General features: G+C 56.2%; 1 protein-coding gene across 1 annotated transcript in view; it reads right to left on the bottom strand.

The window, feature by feature from the left end:
• Nucleotides 1-16,460, bottom strand: part of CACNA2D4 (calcium voltage-gated channel auxiliary subunit alpha2delta 4) — a 119,892-nt gene that overhangs the window by 4,716 nt on the left and 98,716 nt on the right. The window contains exons 28-36 of the mRNA XM_038577892.1: nucleotides 15,530-15,574; nucleotides 15,313-15,375; nucleotides 6,684-6,754; nucleotides 6,236-6,311; nucleotides 5,341-5,393; nucleotides 4,937-4,992; nucleotides 4,584-4,604; nucleotides 1,738-1,855; nucleotides 102-214 (exon numbers count right to left, since the gene is read on the bottom strand). Coding sequence (XP_038433820.1) covers nucleotides 102-214; nucleotides 1,738-1,855; nucleotides 4,584-4,604; nucleotides 4,937-4,992; nucleotides 5,341-5,393; nucleotides 6,236-6,311; nucleotides 6,684-6,754; nucleotides 15,313-15,375; nucleotides 15,530-15,574 — 616 coding nt within the window. The remainder of the gene's footprint in view (nucleotides 1-101; nucleotides 215-1,737; nucleotides 1,856-4,583; nucleotides 4,605-4,936; nucleotides 4,993-5,340; nucleotides 5,394-6,235; nucleotides 6,312-6,683; nucleotides 6,755-15,312; nucleotides 15,376-15,529; nucleotides 15,575-16,460) is intronic.

Here is a 16,460-nt window from a genome sequence, read left to right as displayed (position 1 = left end):
GGGAGGCTGACCCCAACCTCTCAAAATCTGAGCCCCTCAGCAACATCTCCCACACCTCCATCCCTCCCTCAGCCTGCATATTCTGGAGGTTGGAAGGATATATTTGACTTCTGTAGCTTCCTGCAGGACTGGTGGGAAGATGCTGCAGTCACAGGTGGGGTCTGTCACCAAGAGGAGAAGGTTACTACTGGGAATCTGTTGCATCACAAACATCCTGCAGCAAAGACAGAAGTGGATTGTGGGCCTTCTCTATGGCGGGCATGACTTTGAGCTTCCAGGAGGAGAATTTCTGGAGATTTAGAGTGTGGCGTGGTGGTGGCAGGGGAAGGAGCAAGTACCATCAGGCAGGTCAGATTAGGGATAGCTGCAGGGACAGTTGTAGGCAGTGAATTTGTTTTACCCACAAGCCTTTGCACTTGTACTGCTTCCTCGCAGACTGGAGGTGAGGAAGTCCAAACTGGGATACGTTTGAGAGTGAAAGGTGTTATTAATATATGCAGGGATAACAGGCATAAATCAAGACTGCCCCAGCCAAATAGGCATGTGTGGCTCTCCTTGCTTTGGGTGGTTGTGGTGGAGCAGGCTGTGCTGGAAGGCGGCAGTGCTCAGGCTTGGCCACAAGGTGGCACAGCGCGCCTGCACACAGCCCTGGAGTCCTGCCAGAGGGAGGCAGTCCAGGATTCTGAGCCTGTTCTGCAGAGGCCTGGTGACTTACATAACAGTAGCTGCCACTTCCTGAGCTTTTTCCTGTGGGGTGGGTGATCTCGCTCTCTCTCTCTCACACACACTCACACATATTTAACCTTCACCACTCCGAATGCGGTTGGCATTATTCCTGTCTTGTAGATGAGACACAGAGGCTAGGGATGGTGAAGCAGCTTGCCCAAGGTTACAGGCCAGGAAGCAGCAGAGCCAGCTTTTGAATTCGAATTTGTCTGAATTTGAATACTCTGAAGTCTGTGCCTTACACCAGACTGTTTACCCATCATGACACACCAGTATGAGGTGGAAACTTGACTGTCCTGTGCCGCAGACTGAGGCATTACATTCTAAAGTAATCCGCTTGAGGTCTGGGGGTATGAGGGAAGCCCCTGGTGAATGGCAAGGCTAGCTGGGTGGGCACTCTGGAGGAGGCCCAGGACAGAACTTCATGGGTTGGGAGGCCCCCAAGGTGGAGGTCGGGGTGGGAGTCAGCAGGAGAGACGTTTCTGTCAGGGCTCCCTGCGCTCTGGGGCCAGGGCTTGGCGGAGCCAGTCAGATCTAGCTCCACTCTAGCGGCCTGAGTCTAGGCGGGGGGCACACGGGGGCTCTGGGCCTGGGAGTGAGCTGGCAGCGCGGGGAACCCTCCTGTAGCCCAGCCATCCTGAGAACATCCTCTGCACAGGTAGGCTTCTGAGGAGAGCTGACTGGTTTCTTTACTCAGAGCCGTCCTTGCCTGTCCTGGCCTTGCAAGGGCTCGTGGGTGCCACTGAGCTTCAAGGCCCTGAGCTGCTGTGGGCAAGTAGGTGTGTGTGAGACCCACACTGGGCGGGGTGCTGGGAGAGGCTATGGGAGCCTTTCTTCTGGATGGGATGAGACTTGGTGGGTGGGCCTCCATCCAGCCTCGGGAAGCCCTCTCCCCAGAACCCCCAAGATAGTGCCCTGGACCGTCCAGCACCCCTGCCTTGGCCTGTGAAATGAGAAGCAAAGACTGTGTGAGCGAGGTTGGGGGTGGGCAGCACTGCTCGTGGGCCTTACTTCTGGCAGGTTCCGCACTCAATGATCCCGTTGGTCTCCTGGACGGCCGTCTGGTGCACAAACACGGGGTACTCTGTGTCGCATGGCTGCAGCGCGTCCTGTTTCTTGTGCTTGTGGGCTGCAGAGGGACAGAAGCACGGATGGGGAAAGGGCACCACCCAGTTAGGAGGACCATCCTCTGGGGGGTGGGGGGGGGTTCAGCTTTGATCCCGCAGGTGCCATGACACACCCCTTTGTCCATGTGCACACGCCTGGCTTCCTTGTCAGAAAGTTCTCAGGGTTCATCGAGGCCAGGTGGATGGAAGAAAGACAGGGAAAAAGGAGCAGGATAAATGGAGCAGACGGTGTCACAGTGGATGGGGCAGCAGGCAGGGCTCTGGGGGGCCTGGGGTCTAAGGTGTGTGACTGGTGCACTAGGCCCATGACCTTGGGAGAGCCCCCTCCTCTCTCTGGAAGCCTGCTCCTCAGTGTGAGCCAGCTGGTTCAGAGGATGGGTGCAAGTGGACCTCTTGGAGGCTCTGATCAGCACTGATATCTGGGGCCTGAGAGGAGAGCTGAGGCAGTAGGAGGGCCAGGGGTCCTTGGGGAAGATTTTGGTCTCTTAATCCTATCACCCGTCCCATTTATTGCATGTAGATGACATCTCACAAGTCCAGCTATGGTGCTCTGCAAATGCAGCTCCTGGACAAGCCCTGGGACTGTTCCCTAAACCCTGTGGCCAGCTGTGAGCAGAGCACCAAAGGCTGAGTGCCGACTGCCAGGGCCTGGGACAGAGCCAGCAGCGGGGCTTCCAGTGCCTGACGCTGCCTAAACCCAGGAGACTGGGCTTGTTGGGGCTCCTTAGTGTCTGTGGGGTGCACTGAGCCCACTCAGAAAGGGGCAAAGGATGGAGTGAACAGGACTCAACAAGAGGAAGCGCTGAGGCCCTAGCAGCCCCATCCTGGAGGACCCACATTTGCTCCCCGAAGTGAGCAATAGCAGTGTTCTGTTAACACAGCACTTCTTTCTCTTCCAGGCACTCCTCATGCCTCTCCTTTTGCTCCCTTTTGTGGAACAGACAGGTGGGCAGTCTCGCCCCATCTCAGTGTCACCTAGGGGTTCACAGGAGAGCTATAGGTCTGCTAAACTCCCAGACCCAGAAACTTCCCACGAAACCTTGAAGGTGAGCAGGGAGGCCAGTGTGTGGGCAGAGAAGTCCTCATGGGAAGAAGCATGGTATTTAGTCTGGGCTTTTGCACACCAGACCTTCCAGGGCTGCTGCTGGGCAGCTTAGCAGGCTGGGCCCCCTCAGAATTGGAGAGTGAGAACTCTGGCTAAAGCCTCCAAGAGGCCTCCGGCTGGTTTTGTCTTTGCAGGGCCCAGTCACCCTGGCCTTGTCCCCCATCTCCTGTAGGGGCTGGCTCAGGGCTGGGCCTGTCACCTGAGCCATTTAGTGTGGGTGGGTTATCTCCGTGCCAGTGATAGTAACAGTACCAACCACAATAGGGTGGAGCAGGCGTCCACACAGCTGGGAAGGGCATCGGGGCCTCACTTGGTCCATGTCCTTTGACTCTGAGGCCTGCACTCTTTACCGAGGACATGGATGAGGGGCTGGACCAGGCCCCCTAGGCGGGAGGCAGAAGCTCCACCCACAGCTATCATGAGGATGAGAAATTCTGAACAAGCGGACTGGGGGAGGTCATTCTCTGCTTTTGCAAGATGTGGCTGCCAGCACAAAGAGAGAGACAGGGTGGAGAGCTGTGTCCCCTACCCTGTGTTCTCATGCAGAAGGGAGGAGGGACCTGTTTCTAAATGAGTTGTGACACACAGTTCCTGGTTCCTGTCACAGACACCATCCGGAAGCCAAACTCTGGATAAAAATGTGGTGGTGGGATCCCTGGGTGGGGCAGTGGTTTGGCGCCTGCCTTTGGCCCAGGGCGCGATCCTGGAGACCCGGGATCGAATCCCACGTCGGGCTCCCGGTGCATGGAGCCTGCTTCTCCCTCTGCCTATGTCTCTGCCTCTCTCTCTCTCTCTCTCTCTCTCTCTCTCTCTGACTATCATAAATAAATAAAAATTAAAAAAAAATGTGGTGGGGAGGACAGCCTAGGTAGTGGAGATTTTCCAGAATCCCATGGAAAAGGCTCTGTTGACATGGAAGGGTTGAGCAAAATGGGTTAAAGTGAGACAGTCCTGGGTGGTAGGGGAACACCCAGGCTACTAGGAAGCCTGACTTTGTTTTACATTTACAGATCAAGTGGCTTCACTCTCCGCGGGGTACATTCCAGAGTCCTAGCTGGTTGGGAATGAGGACACCTCTTTGGTGTGTGGTCAGGACCATGGAGGGCACTGTCCTTGGACAAAGGTCACAGGAGATATATTATCTCCAGAGGGTCCCAGTGACCAGACCAAGGCCTCCACCTGCCCCCGACCCCCACCCCCACCCCCGAGTGCTTCTGAGGGCTCGGTGGACTTGTGAGCTGGAGGCACTGCTGTTTCCTGCTCCACAAGGAAACCTGGTGGCTTCTCACCTGCATGTGGGCAAACCACTGGGCCACATCACCCTTTTCTTTTTGGAATCATAGGTGATCTCACCCAAGGAGATTGGCTGGAGTGTTCTGTTTTCCCTGGGGTGGGGCTAATACTTGTGTGGGATGAGCTTGGGGAGACCTCCCACCCCTTCAGGAATGGCGCTTTAGCTTGGGAGAGGCCCTCTGAGTGAAGGGTGTCCCTGGATGAAGAGAGTTCAGTCTTCCTTGAATGCATGCCTGGGATGGAGGGCTGAGGACAGGCCCCTCTTGCAGTCCCTCCCAGCACCCCCAGGTTCCCCCCACCCCACCCCAGACTCCTCAGTGAACACTACTTACAGTGATGGAAGACAGCTTTGGCTGTCCAGGACACAAGGCCCAGCACAGGATGGGCATGATGTCACACAAGGGCGGGATGACAAAGGGTGGTGATGTCACATGGGGTGAATGATGTCACATGGAGCAGTGGTGTCCCAAGATGGCATGATGTCACATAGAGAGGTGAGGGAAGCCAGGGATGAGGAGGATGCCATGAGATGTGAGCCATGAAAAAAAAAAAAAAAAAAAAAAAAAAAGATGTGAGCCATGGACTCTCCAGAGTCCCCCTCCCATCTGTCATCCACCCAGAGGTGACAGGTTTCTTGTGAGATGGCTTTGTTAGTAAACACTCCCTTTGCCATCTGTGTACTCACCCTCGGCCCCACTGTCCGCAAGCCAGGAGCCCCAGGCACTCCACTCCAGCAGGAGCCTGTCAGATGCACAGCTGAATCTTGGAGGCCCGTGTGCCTCCCCACCTGGGTCCTGAGAGGGCTGGAGCACCAGAGCTCCCTGCTGGCCCCTGGTCCAGCCCCTCTCCTATAGGACACCCTCTCCCCTGCTTGAGGCTACTAGGTGAGCAGAGAGCCTCTCCACCTGGCAGCAGTGTGTAGAGGCCAGGCGCCATAATGCCTCACCAGTTCCACCCAGGGACCTTGCCTGCCTCCTCTGGGGTTCTGGGGACCTCATGTCACTCCTGCTCAAAGGGCTCCCCTATGAGGCATGCCTGCATGACGTCCCCCCAGTCCCACCCCCTGTCCTAGCCGCAGACCCCACTCACAGCAAGAGCTCATTCACCAGCCACCTGGTAGCAGTCAGGAGGGCAGAGAGTGGCTGGGAAAGAGAGGGGACACGTGGTTAAGCCCTAGGCCAAGGTTCTCCTCTGGGCACCCCATAAAGACCACAGCAGGTGGTAGTGGGAGTAGTGGGAGGGCTTCCCCCTCTTCCCCTCTGGCTGTCACCACCTGCCACCCCTGACCAGCAGAGGGAGCATTTTACAACTGAATTATCTGATAAATTCCTATTGTAGGGCAGACTCTTCAGGGTTAGGACATGCCCATCCAGAAGACCAGGGAAGGAGGGATACAGTGGAGGAAAATTAGAGAGGGAGACAAACCATGAGAGATTCCTAACCCTGGGAAACAAAGGGTTGCAGAAAGGGAGGTGGGCTGGGGGACGGGGTAACTGGGTGATGGGTACTGAAGAGGGCTCGTGATGGGATGAGCACTGGATATTATATTATATGTTGACAAATTGAATTTAAATACAATTTTTAAAATCCCTAGATATAGGAATAAAAAAAGAAAATGTGAGAAACACACACACACACACACACACACACACACACACACACAAGACCAGTCAAGTTCTCTTCCTGATGATCCACTTGGTGGTGTTTCTGGGATCCTTTGTAATAGGTGTGAAAGCACTAGTGAGTGAGGGTAGGGACAAAGCAAGAAAGGGGTGACGGTCTGTTTTCTCTACCAGAGGCCTTGCTTCCAGGACAGATCTCTGATGCCCCAGAGAGAAGGCTTTTGTGCCTGGGGTGGGTGCAGGCTGAGAGGCTGAGTGCAGGGAGCAGGGGTGCCGGAAGAGGATGGACAAGACTTCCTGGTCAAAGTCAAGAGTGGGGTCTTGGGGTTGGTGGGTGGGGGAAAGGTCTGGATGACACTTACGCTGACCAGTGAACGGGCTGCACTGTGGTGGTGCCCCGAGGGTTTGCACATGGCCTGGTAGTCATACATGGTCACTCTGAAAATCAGAAACAGGATCTGGGGAGTCCAGGCCTCCCCACCCTCTCCCACACCCAGGGAAAGCTTGGCACATGGTTCTCTTCCCTGAGATTCCTGAGGGTGCATGAGTGAGGATGGTCAGGTCACACAATTCCATCTCTGCACTTTGCTTTAAAGCAAATCTGGCTTTCCCTCTAATGGCCCATGTGACCTTATACCCTTCTCTACCCTGAGTCAAGTCCCTGGCTTCAGAAAGGGTGCTTTAGGAGCTCTTTGGGGTTTTCACTCTGTGTTTTTGAGGTCAGGATCTTGCTATCTGTCGAGCCCAGTTAGCATCAGCTCCTGCCTTTTCTTTGTGTATTCAGTCTGGGGAGAAGCATGTCCCACTTACTGGCTGAACACCCCCATGCTGAGCAGCTGGGTCATGAGAGCACCATCCAACTCCCCCAGGAATCTTCCCATCTGTGAGGGAGAAAGAGACACAGAGACAGGGACAGGAGAGAGGGATGGATGGGGTAGAGGAGGGATGGGAAGGGGAAAGAGATAGGGAGGGAGAATGGGAGAGACAGGAAGAGAGGGGGCAGGGAAGGGAGGAGGCAGAGAGACGGGAGGGAGGGAGATGAACAGCATAAAGACTTTTAAGTTTCTCCATTAGGCCAGGCTCATTTCAGAGTTTGCAGACCTCAGCTGGGCGTTGGGTTTCCCCTGCACAGCCCTTTCAACCAAATCAGGACTGTATCCGTTTGCTGGCTCCCTCCCCTTCAACAGGCTCCCTGGATATGTCTCTATCTTAGTGTTTTCCAAATTCTAAAATGTAATCCATTAGTTGACCATGAAATCAATCTAGGGGCTACAACCAGATCTCTTTCTCTCTCTCTTTTTTTTAAAGGCACAGAATTCCTTTGAACAATTTGGTGTGAATTGTGTGTCATCAGGTTAAACAAGGTTTTGTGACACTTGATTTGTTGTATATGGTGTGTGTGTAATGTCCTAGATCAGATGTAACATTGTATCTTTTTCTGAGTCAGGGTCAAAAAAAGGTTCAAAAAAGCAGCCCTCCTCTCTACCTCTACAGTTGGCACCCTTATCACCCAGCCCAATATGTTTGAGAATCTGGGGCTACCTTTTCCCCTCCCTCCCCACCACCCTCTCCCCTTCCCAATTAATCAGTGTGCCCTGGGTTGACATTCACCTTCTGACACCTGGAGGTGACACAATCCAGACCTTTGTGCTCCCAGCAGCCCATTCCACCCTCCTAACTGGGCTCCCTCCCGCCCCCAGTCCTGCTGCCAGATCACTCCTCAAACACAGCTGAGATTTAGTCTCTCTCTCTCTCTTTCCTAAAGAACAAAACAGGACCCTCCTTCCCTCTCGTCCCTCCTTCATGACCCAATCAACCAGCTCTGGTGAGCACCGAGCACTGGGTGCCAGGCCAGAGGGCATCCTCCAAGCCCCTAGAGCCCCTCCAAGTTGGCTGACACTTAAGCCTGCTATGCTCTGGCCTCAGACTGCCCTCCAGCCTCACCCCTACACTGACCTCCCCACCTGCCCCAGCCTCTTGCTTCTGCTGGTTTGTCAGCAGGGCGGATGGGAAAGAGCATAGACTCAGGTACTGGATTTTGAATCAGATCCTGGCCCCAGCACTGCCCACCATGTGGCCATGGGTAGGTGAGGGATGATGTGTGCCGAGCACCTGGCACACAGTGAGTACTCCCTATGTGTTGGCCCTATGGTAGGAAGCTGCTCTGGGCCTTGGCACTGCTCTTTGCCTTGGCAAGCCTTCCCATCTTCATTGCAAGGAGCTTTTCTTGTTGTCCTCCTCCAAGAAGTCTTTCTTTCCTCACCTTCCCAGCTAAAGTTAAGGCCTCTCTGCTACGTACCCTGAAAGTGAGAGGCTTGATGATCAAGGCATGAGGGGGTAGCCTAGGGAGAGCCAGATAGGACATGCAGGTTTGTGTGAGTTCTGTGCTCTCTTGGGCCAGAAGGCCCACCTGTTCTAAGGCCTGAGAGGCTTCTTGGAGCAGGGACAGAGCAGAGGACAACAGTGACAAGTTGAGGACAGTTCAGGCAAAGAATAGGAAGTGGAAAGCTGTGAAGCATCCAGTCCTGCTGTTCTCCAAAACGCAGCCCTGAAGTCCTGAAGCCACCTGATGTTTCTTAAGCTCAAGTGATCCCTCTCTCTCTATCAGCTGTGGGTTGCGTTTTGCTGTTCCAGGGACCAATGGGTGTGCGTCCCTGCCTCGCCAGACAGAGAGATCCCACGGGGCAGATGTCTACCTCTCAGCTTCCCATAGACCACACAGGCTCTTGTTCATGGTTACTATTCAGTGCATATTTGCTGAAGGAATGTGTGAGTGAATGGGCAGGGGAATGAATGAGGGGTGTCAGTATCCTCCGTGGGAAATTGCGGCGGTGTGGAAACGGGTGCTGATGAGGCTGGCCCCAATTCCCACAAGGCTGTCCCCTTTTCCTTCCAAACTCCGGGCTCGGCCACCCACAACCCTGTTGTGCAGACACTTGATTCTGAGAAGCCAAGCTCCCGGACACTAGAAAAAAAATGTTCCTCCTCTGTGCGCAAACAACGTGACTTTCTAGGATATGTCCCTCTGACAGAGCACACCGTCTTCCCCTTCCTTAGGGTAGGGCAGTCCTGACTTGGGAGTACGGCGGCAGTGCGCTCCTTCACGGAACTACATTTCCCAGACGGCCGTGCGGCCAGGGCTGGCCAATGAAATGTGAGCCGGATGGCGGGGGCGGCCTCCGGGGCTGCGGCAGGGGCCGACTCGGTGGGAGGAGCACCGCCTTCCGGGCTGTGGCTCGGCCCTTCTCCTCGGCGGGAAGAGCGACCGAAGGCCGGCCGGACCGTGCCAGGCCTGCCCCCCCCCCCCCCCGCTCTTTTACGTGAGGGACTGCGCCTTTAACACGCCTTTAGGAACACTGTGGCGGGGGCCCTGTTCCTGGCAGCGGAACAGGACTCCGGGCTGGCGCTTTCAGAGGAGCCTCGTCCGAGTGAATCAGGGCCCGGCAGCCCCGCCCGCAAGGCCCTCAAAGCCGGCGTCCGGACACTCAGAAGTTGAGTGAGCACTCGCCTCCGGACCGAGTGTGGGGGCGCCCGCAGCCCGGCGGGGCGCGCGGGGGGCTCTTGGGCAGCCGCGGTGCCGGTCCCAGGGCTCCGGGAGCCTCGCGGCCGGTGCCTCGACGGCGGGTGCCGGTGCCGGGGGCGGGGGCGGGGGCGGGGGCGCTGCCGCCTCTCAGTCTGCGCGCGGCGGGCGGGCCCCCCTCTTCCAGGGGACGACCCGCGGATAGGCCGTGGCCCTGGGCTGCCTGAGCCCGGGAGGATCCGACGGGCCGGGGGCTCCCCGGGGGCTCCCCGGTGTCTCCTGTCCCGCGAGGCCGAGTGCACGGAGGTCCTGCGGGGAGCGGGAGGCGGAGATCGCCGAGGCTGCACGGCCGCGGGCCGCGAGGAGCTGCCGTCCCCGGGCGGGGGAGGCGGCGTGCGGGGAGCCCTCGACTCTGGGACTCTGGGACTCTGGGACGGAGCCGGTGCCCAGCAGCCTCTCACCGGGAACTGCCTCAGGCCCTTCTCTGAAAACTTCAGGGGTGTGAGGACTAATGAGTTACCAGAGTGAGGTCGCTGTGCGGGGCCGCGGGGCTCCCCGCGACCAGCTTCCTCTGTTCCCTTCTAGTGCAGAGCCCCGCCGGGCTCCCCCGAGCCCCCGGCCCCGGGACAAGTGCCCGTGGCCCCACGGCGGCCGGGCAGCACGCGGAGGTGGGGTCTACTGCGCTCCCGCAAGAGCCGCCCGCGCCTCTGCCACCGCGGCTGTCGCCGGGGCCCGCGAGCAGCTGAATCTTTCTGTGGAGGCACCTAGTCGGAGCTGCCCGAGCGAGGCGGCCTCGACCCCAGGAAGGCTCTGCTGCCGGAGCCGGGGGGAGCCGGGGGAGCCGGGGGGAGCCCGGAGAAGCGCTGAGGCGGGCAGTGAGGGCGGGGCTGAGGAGCACGGCCCGGGCCGCGGGAGAGGCTGGAGGGGCTGGAAGGCGGCCTGTGGTGGGAGCCCGCGGGGGGGAGCCCGCGGGGGGTAGGTGTGCGGGGAGGCAGGGACGGGAGAGGTGCTGAGGGAAACGGGAGCATCAGAGGCCCGTGGGGGCGGAAGGGGTTGGCCTTTTGGACTGGGGGCAGCTGAGAGAAAGGGTGCCAAGCCCTCTGAGACGCGCCTCCTCAGGGGAAGACACCATGACGGGGCATCTGGTTTTCTCGCTTCGCTGCCCCATGAGGTCCATTTTGAAGCTCTTCTGTGCGGGCGCGACCCACAGGCGAATGATAGGACTTGGGCTTTCCAAGTCCAGGGCGGCTGATCCACTGTAAACACTACAAAGATCCATAGAGCCGATGTCATCCTCTTGGCCCCAGCTGTCTGCTTCTCTTTCTGGGCCCTAGTAGAGGGCTGCAATCCTGTCATCTGCAGTTCTTTGTTATAAGAAAGAGCCCTGAGCTGGAAGAGAGGCCCAGTGGGATCAAATGTCTAATCAGTAGGCCTGGAACACTACCAGGGCCTGGAGAGCTCCAAGCCACCCCTCCCTCGGGCAGATCACAGATGGTGCCCTGGGGCTTCAGCCATCACTGTGCTGGGCCAGAGGGCCTCAGTGAGGAAGGGCTGGGAGGGAAGGACTTTGGGAAGAATCTTTGCATCTGGAGCAGTGGCAGTCGTCTCTCCCTGGGCCTCTGGATGAACCCTGGCAGGGACAAGGGGTAGCCTGGACCTTCTGGCACATTAGCCGGCATTAAGGCCTAGGCAGTGGTTCTCAGATTTCATCACACCTCAGAGTCATCAGAGGGCTCATCACAGCATAGCTGGTGGGCCCCCTCCGAGTTTCTGATTCCCTTAGTCTGGGTAGGGCCCAAGAACTTACATGTCTATTAAGCTCCCAGATGCTACTGATGCTGCCAGTCACCCCACCAGACACTGAGGCTTCCGGATAGGAGGGGCAGGGAGGGATGGATGAGTTGGAACAGGAGCCAGGCCATGTGGTCTTGACAGCACTTGGGTCTGTTTGGGGAGGGGTAGCAGTTCGTGGTAAGGTGATTCTCACAAATGACTCTCGATGGTCCCAGCCTCTTGGTAGGTTAGACCTAGTAACTGGCTTCTAGTGAATAAAATAAAGTATAAGTGATGGGATGTCATGTCTGAAATTAGGTTCCAAAAGGTGACTTCCACCTGCCGCTTTGTGAGCTTCCCTGCGGAGAGGCCCACCTGGTTCCTGGTTCACTTGCCCATGCAAGTGAACTTGGAAGCTGACCCTTCTCTAGCCAAGCCTTGACATGACTGCAGGCCTGGCTGACACATTTCTTTCAGCCTTATGACAGACCCCGAGCCAGAATCAGCCAGCAAAGCCACACCCAGGAACTGTGGGACAGTCAGTCAGGTGGTTTTAAGCCACTACAGGTTGGGGTAAGTTGTCACATAGCACTAGATAACTGTTACAGAATTGCTGAATGAATGAGTTAAAATAAAAAGCAAAACTGGGAGGATAGACAGCTGATCTACAGCATCAGTACTAGGCTCTCCACCACGGGGCTTCCACTCCCCTTCCAGTCCGGCCCTTGCCACTGCCAGGCCTCATATTTAGGCCAGTTGGACTTTCCACACAGTGACTAGGTATCTGCTGAGTATCGGGCATCGTGCCAGGGGCTGCTGTACCGCTGGCCTCTCCAGCCTGGGTATCACTCCCTTTGTGCCGTCTCAGAACCCGACACAGCTCAGGTCGCTAGGTCAGAGCTGCCCAGAGTGAGCAAGGAGGGACTCTCTCAAGATACTGCAGAGCTCTGGCACCAGCCTTGGAGTTTAATCCAGGTGTCAGGATGTCTGGCCTTGGCAGTCAGGGTCCTGAAGGCATCGGTCCTAATTTCTAGCCATGTGCAGCAAAGTGAATGAACTCTACCCTGAGCAGCAACAGAGTGGCCTGGGGTCAGGGTCCAGGCGGGAGGATAACTGCCCAGGAGACTGGGACTTCCAGCCTGCTGCACCCTCCAGAGCAGGCCATTCTCCCTGCACTCACCCATCCTGCCCTACAAATTCTCAAGTTCCATCAAAACCTATGTTTCTCTAGGTTGGTTCCCCTCACCATCAGGTCTTTTCTAGAAACTTTGTCCCCCTCACTGTCATTGCTCTTCACTTGTATTTCTAAACTCAAAGTCTAGCTTTTCTGTAGCTAGGTTACTAACCTCACCCTGCAGCCTCAATTTTAACTCCAGGTTAAAATGAGATGGTAGTGGTGGTGTGTTTATGGGGGGGTGTCCCTCCTGGGGCCTGGAAGTTGGGGGAGGGGAGGGGAAGCAATGTGGTGTCAGAGGCCAGGGTAACCACGCATAGTGCTGGCTTGGGATTCTGGGGGAGCTTCTGGAAGCTCCTAATCCTATTAAGAAGATTAAGTTTCTTTTTGTTTATGCCCTACTTCATTCTACAAAGGACTTGGGATAGCTTTTAAAACAACATACAATGTAATAATAGTTGAGAAAATAGGGGTAAATAAGCTAAACACATATTTTATAAAATATAAGTCTGTAGAATAAGTTTCCAATATTATCCAGAGTTGTACCCAGTGATACTATGATTTGTGAAGACATGTGAGCAAATGTGATTTGGGTAGAATAGGACCAAAGGGGCTCAATGGGTTATGCAAAGAGCCCCTTGGGGGCTGCCTGTCATTAAGATGGCCCTGCCCGCCTCTCCTGTGCCAGGCTGATTTCCCTCCTGGCTTCCCTCCCTGCAAGGCTGTCTGGGCTGCCTCTTGAGCAGGGTCAGCAAATAATGGTCGATGTGCCAAATCTGGCTCACCACCTATTTATGTCAGCCCTTTCTATTTTCAAATGGCTGGAAAAAAATAAAATGAATAATATATTTCATGACACATAAAAATTATATAAAATTCCAATTTCAGTGTCCATAATTAAGTTTTATTGGAACAAAGCTATGCTCATCATTTATATGCTGTCTATAGTTGCTTCTGCACTACACTAGCAGAGCAGGGTAGTTGTGACAGAAGCTGTCTGGCCTGAAACGCCTAAATCCACACTCTGGCCCTTTCCAGGAAATGTTTGCTGACCCTGGCTCCAGAGCACCTGTCTCCAGGCTTGGCTGCCCTCCTCCCCTCCCCTTCCACACTCTCTCCGGCCCTCCCTTGAAAGCCAACAGCACAGGCACCTGCAGGCAGGGCAGGCTCCGCTCCCCAGGGCAGCAGGGGTCAACACAGGAGTGATGGGCAGCATCAGATCCTCTGGCGGCCTTATCCCGACCACTGGTGCCTGCCTCTGTCATTACCCACTTCCCCCCCGAACGATGGACACATGCTAAAAAGCACTGGTGCTCTGTCCAGGGGAGAGGGACATGGCCAAAGGTAGCATGAGAGGGACAAAGAGGAAAATGGTGAGCAGTTCAAAGATGACAGGAAGGCCAGCCCACCCCCAGCTCCCACCAGGAGGACAATGGGTAAAACTGGCTTTCTCTTCACAAGCGCTGCTGAGTAAGGCTCTCAAGGCATCAGACTCCATGACCCACTTGTGCCCCTTCCTCTGTTGCCCTCTTTCCCACATCTCCTTCCTGGTTGCTGCCCTGGTTCCTGCTGTAGCCCCCTGGCCTCTTCAGACCCTAGCCCTGCTCCAGAGAGGCCAGAGCACCAGCTGTGTCCAGCCTGAAGGCAGCCACAGCCATGACCTCATCCTGTGGCTCTGCCAGCACCCTGGGACTGAATCTCAGGGCGAGGAAGAGCTGAGAAATCACATAGTACAGCTCCCCTATTTCAGAAAAGAGGAAACTGAGGCACAGACAAGTGAAGCTGCTTGGACAAACTACATATCCAATTAATTCAAGGCCCACCCTGGAGCCGATACTGTATCCCTTCTCTTAAGGCTCAGGCTGGAAGCCATTTCAGTACATCTGGCTTGTTTCAAGGAAATATTTCAGGTGAATAAATTCAGGTTTGGTTCAGATTTGAATAGCCTTATTTTTTGGCTGGCTAAACAAGCCATTAACTTGGGGGCCCGGTGTGGGGGTCAGCAAATACAGAATTATGATTGTGCTTTCTCCTCTGCCTTTCTGAGCACATGCAGGGGTCAGGGAGACGTCTGTGTGCCCGGGGGAAGGCTCGGTGTGCAGCCAGGCTGTCGGATGAAAGAGAATTGCCTCCATTCCATATCCCCCGTAGCAAACTGAGGGTCGGGCTCAGTGCGTTAGAACAGAATTTTCCTCATGGGAGTTCTAGACAGGAAGGGAGCTCAAAGTGGGAGAGGCTTGGCCCTTCTAGCCCCCATGGAGATAGGAGGGGAGGCTTCTGTGGTCCCCCCAAGTTCACATGTTGGAAGCTCACCCCAACGTGAGGGCAAAAGGTGGGGCCTTTGGGAGGTGATTAGATCACGAAGGTGAGGCCATTCTCAACGAGACCGCCCCCCCCACCCACCCCAGAGATCCCTTGCCCTTTGCACCATAGGAGGACACAGAAGTCTGTGACCCGGAAGAGGGCACTGCCCCAGACACAGGGGCTCTGCTCTCTGCCTTCTGGCTTCCGGAACCGGGAGAAATAAGTTCCTGTTGTGGATGAACCACCGAGGAGCGGCCCAGAGGGACTAAGCAGGGTGGGAACATGATGGAGGGCAGTGGGATGAAGAGTCCCAGGGTGCTTGGACTCTGGCAGGAGGCTCCCTACGGCCACGCCAGTCAGGGGCACAGCCCAGCACAGGACACACGGGACCCTGGCGTAGTAGCTCAGCTGGACAGATTCCCTACCAACCATTGGATGAGGCCAGATTACTTAGAGACAAAATAAAGAAGTAAGATGTTCTCTGACTAAGTGGAAAAGTATCTGAACTTTGCGATCTTGAAATACAGACTTGGTTTCAGGAAGAGATGGCGCTTTCTTCGGACCGTCTCCTCCACCCTGAGCCAAGACTGCTTCTCAGCCCTTTCCTTGCTTGGCCCAGCTGTGGCAGGACTCTTCCCCTCCCTAATTCCGCTTCCCCGATACCTTACCTCCTGGGGCCTCTCTGAGACCAGGATGAACCCATTGTTGTCAATGATGAAGCAGTCCAGCTCCTGGGGAGAGACCCAGAAGGAGGTCATGGTCGGGCCCTGACCACTGCCCCCCCCCCACCCCTGTGCCCGCCCTCCGGAGCCCAGTGCTGCAGGGAAGGAGGGGAGCTGGCCCCGTGACGCCCACTCTCCCCCTTCACCCTGGGGAGGAACTTACACTGTCCTGGCAGCTCTCCAGGCACGGCTCCTCCACAGTGCTACACTGGAGGGAAGAGGAGGAACTGTAAATGGGGTATGAGTGTGTCTACACAGCAGGCAGGCAGTGTGGGAGCTTGTTGGAGTGGCGTGTGTATTACCTCTGTGTGGTATATTTATGTGTGGAGGTGGTGGATGTGTGTTCGTGGCATACTTCTGCGTGTGCCTACATGTAGACTGTACATGTTTGCTGTACATCTGTGTACGAGAAATGTGGTAGGGATGTGGTGTGTATTGTACATGTAGGGTACAAGTGTGCTACGTGTGTGTGATGGTGGATGCATGTGGGTGGGGTCAGGGCTTGGAGAGGCAAGCCCTCGCTGGCCGCCAGCAGCCCAGGCACCCAGCTTCAGCCTTGTCCCAGGGAGTCCCGGCCCGGCAGCCCATGCGCCGGGGTTGGAGGTCAGCCCCATGGCACCGGAAGCCTCATAGGGTGGCTTTGGAGCCTCCTGTTCTTTGTGATCCTGCATGATGAGGAGGGTGACCGCAGGTTATGGGGCCAGGATCCTACCCCATTCCACTCCCTCCATCTTTCTTTTGTGGTTTCCCAAACCTGCTCCAAGTGAGGGTGCAGCACAAGCGTCTGGGACCAGGGAATGGAGGAGCAAATGATGCTGGAGGAGCTTGGGGCAGCTCCTGGGGAGACTCAGGAAGCACAGAAGAGCCCATTGCGAGGGCTCTGGGGAGTTGGGAGTGGAGGCGGGGAAGGAAGGGAGGGGTGGGGTAGGAGGAACGGGGAGGTGCGGTGGGAGGCACTGTGGATGGGTGGTAGTCCAGGCCTGGGGCTTGGCTAGAGGGATGGAGGGGCACGCTCTCCCCGCTCAGCCCAGTGAGGCAGGGCAGGTGGGAATACTGTGTCCTGCCTGCTCCTGGGTCTGAGCAGAGAGAACGCC

This window comes from Canis lupus, chromosome 27 (assembly GCF_011100685.1).
Source record: "Canis lupus familiaris isolate Mischka breed German Shepherd chromosome 27, alternate assembly UU_Cfam_GSD_1.0, whole genome shotgun sequence".
NCBI lineage: Eukaryota > Metazoa > Chordata > Mammalia > Carnivora > Canidae > Canis > Canis lupus.
The sequence above is the reverse complement of the archived record's forward strand: the minus strand, read 5'-3'. Positions and strand labels throughout refer to the sequence as shown.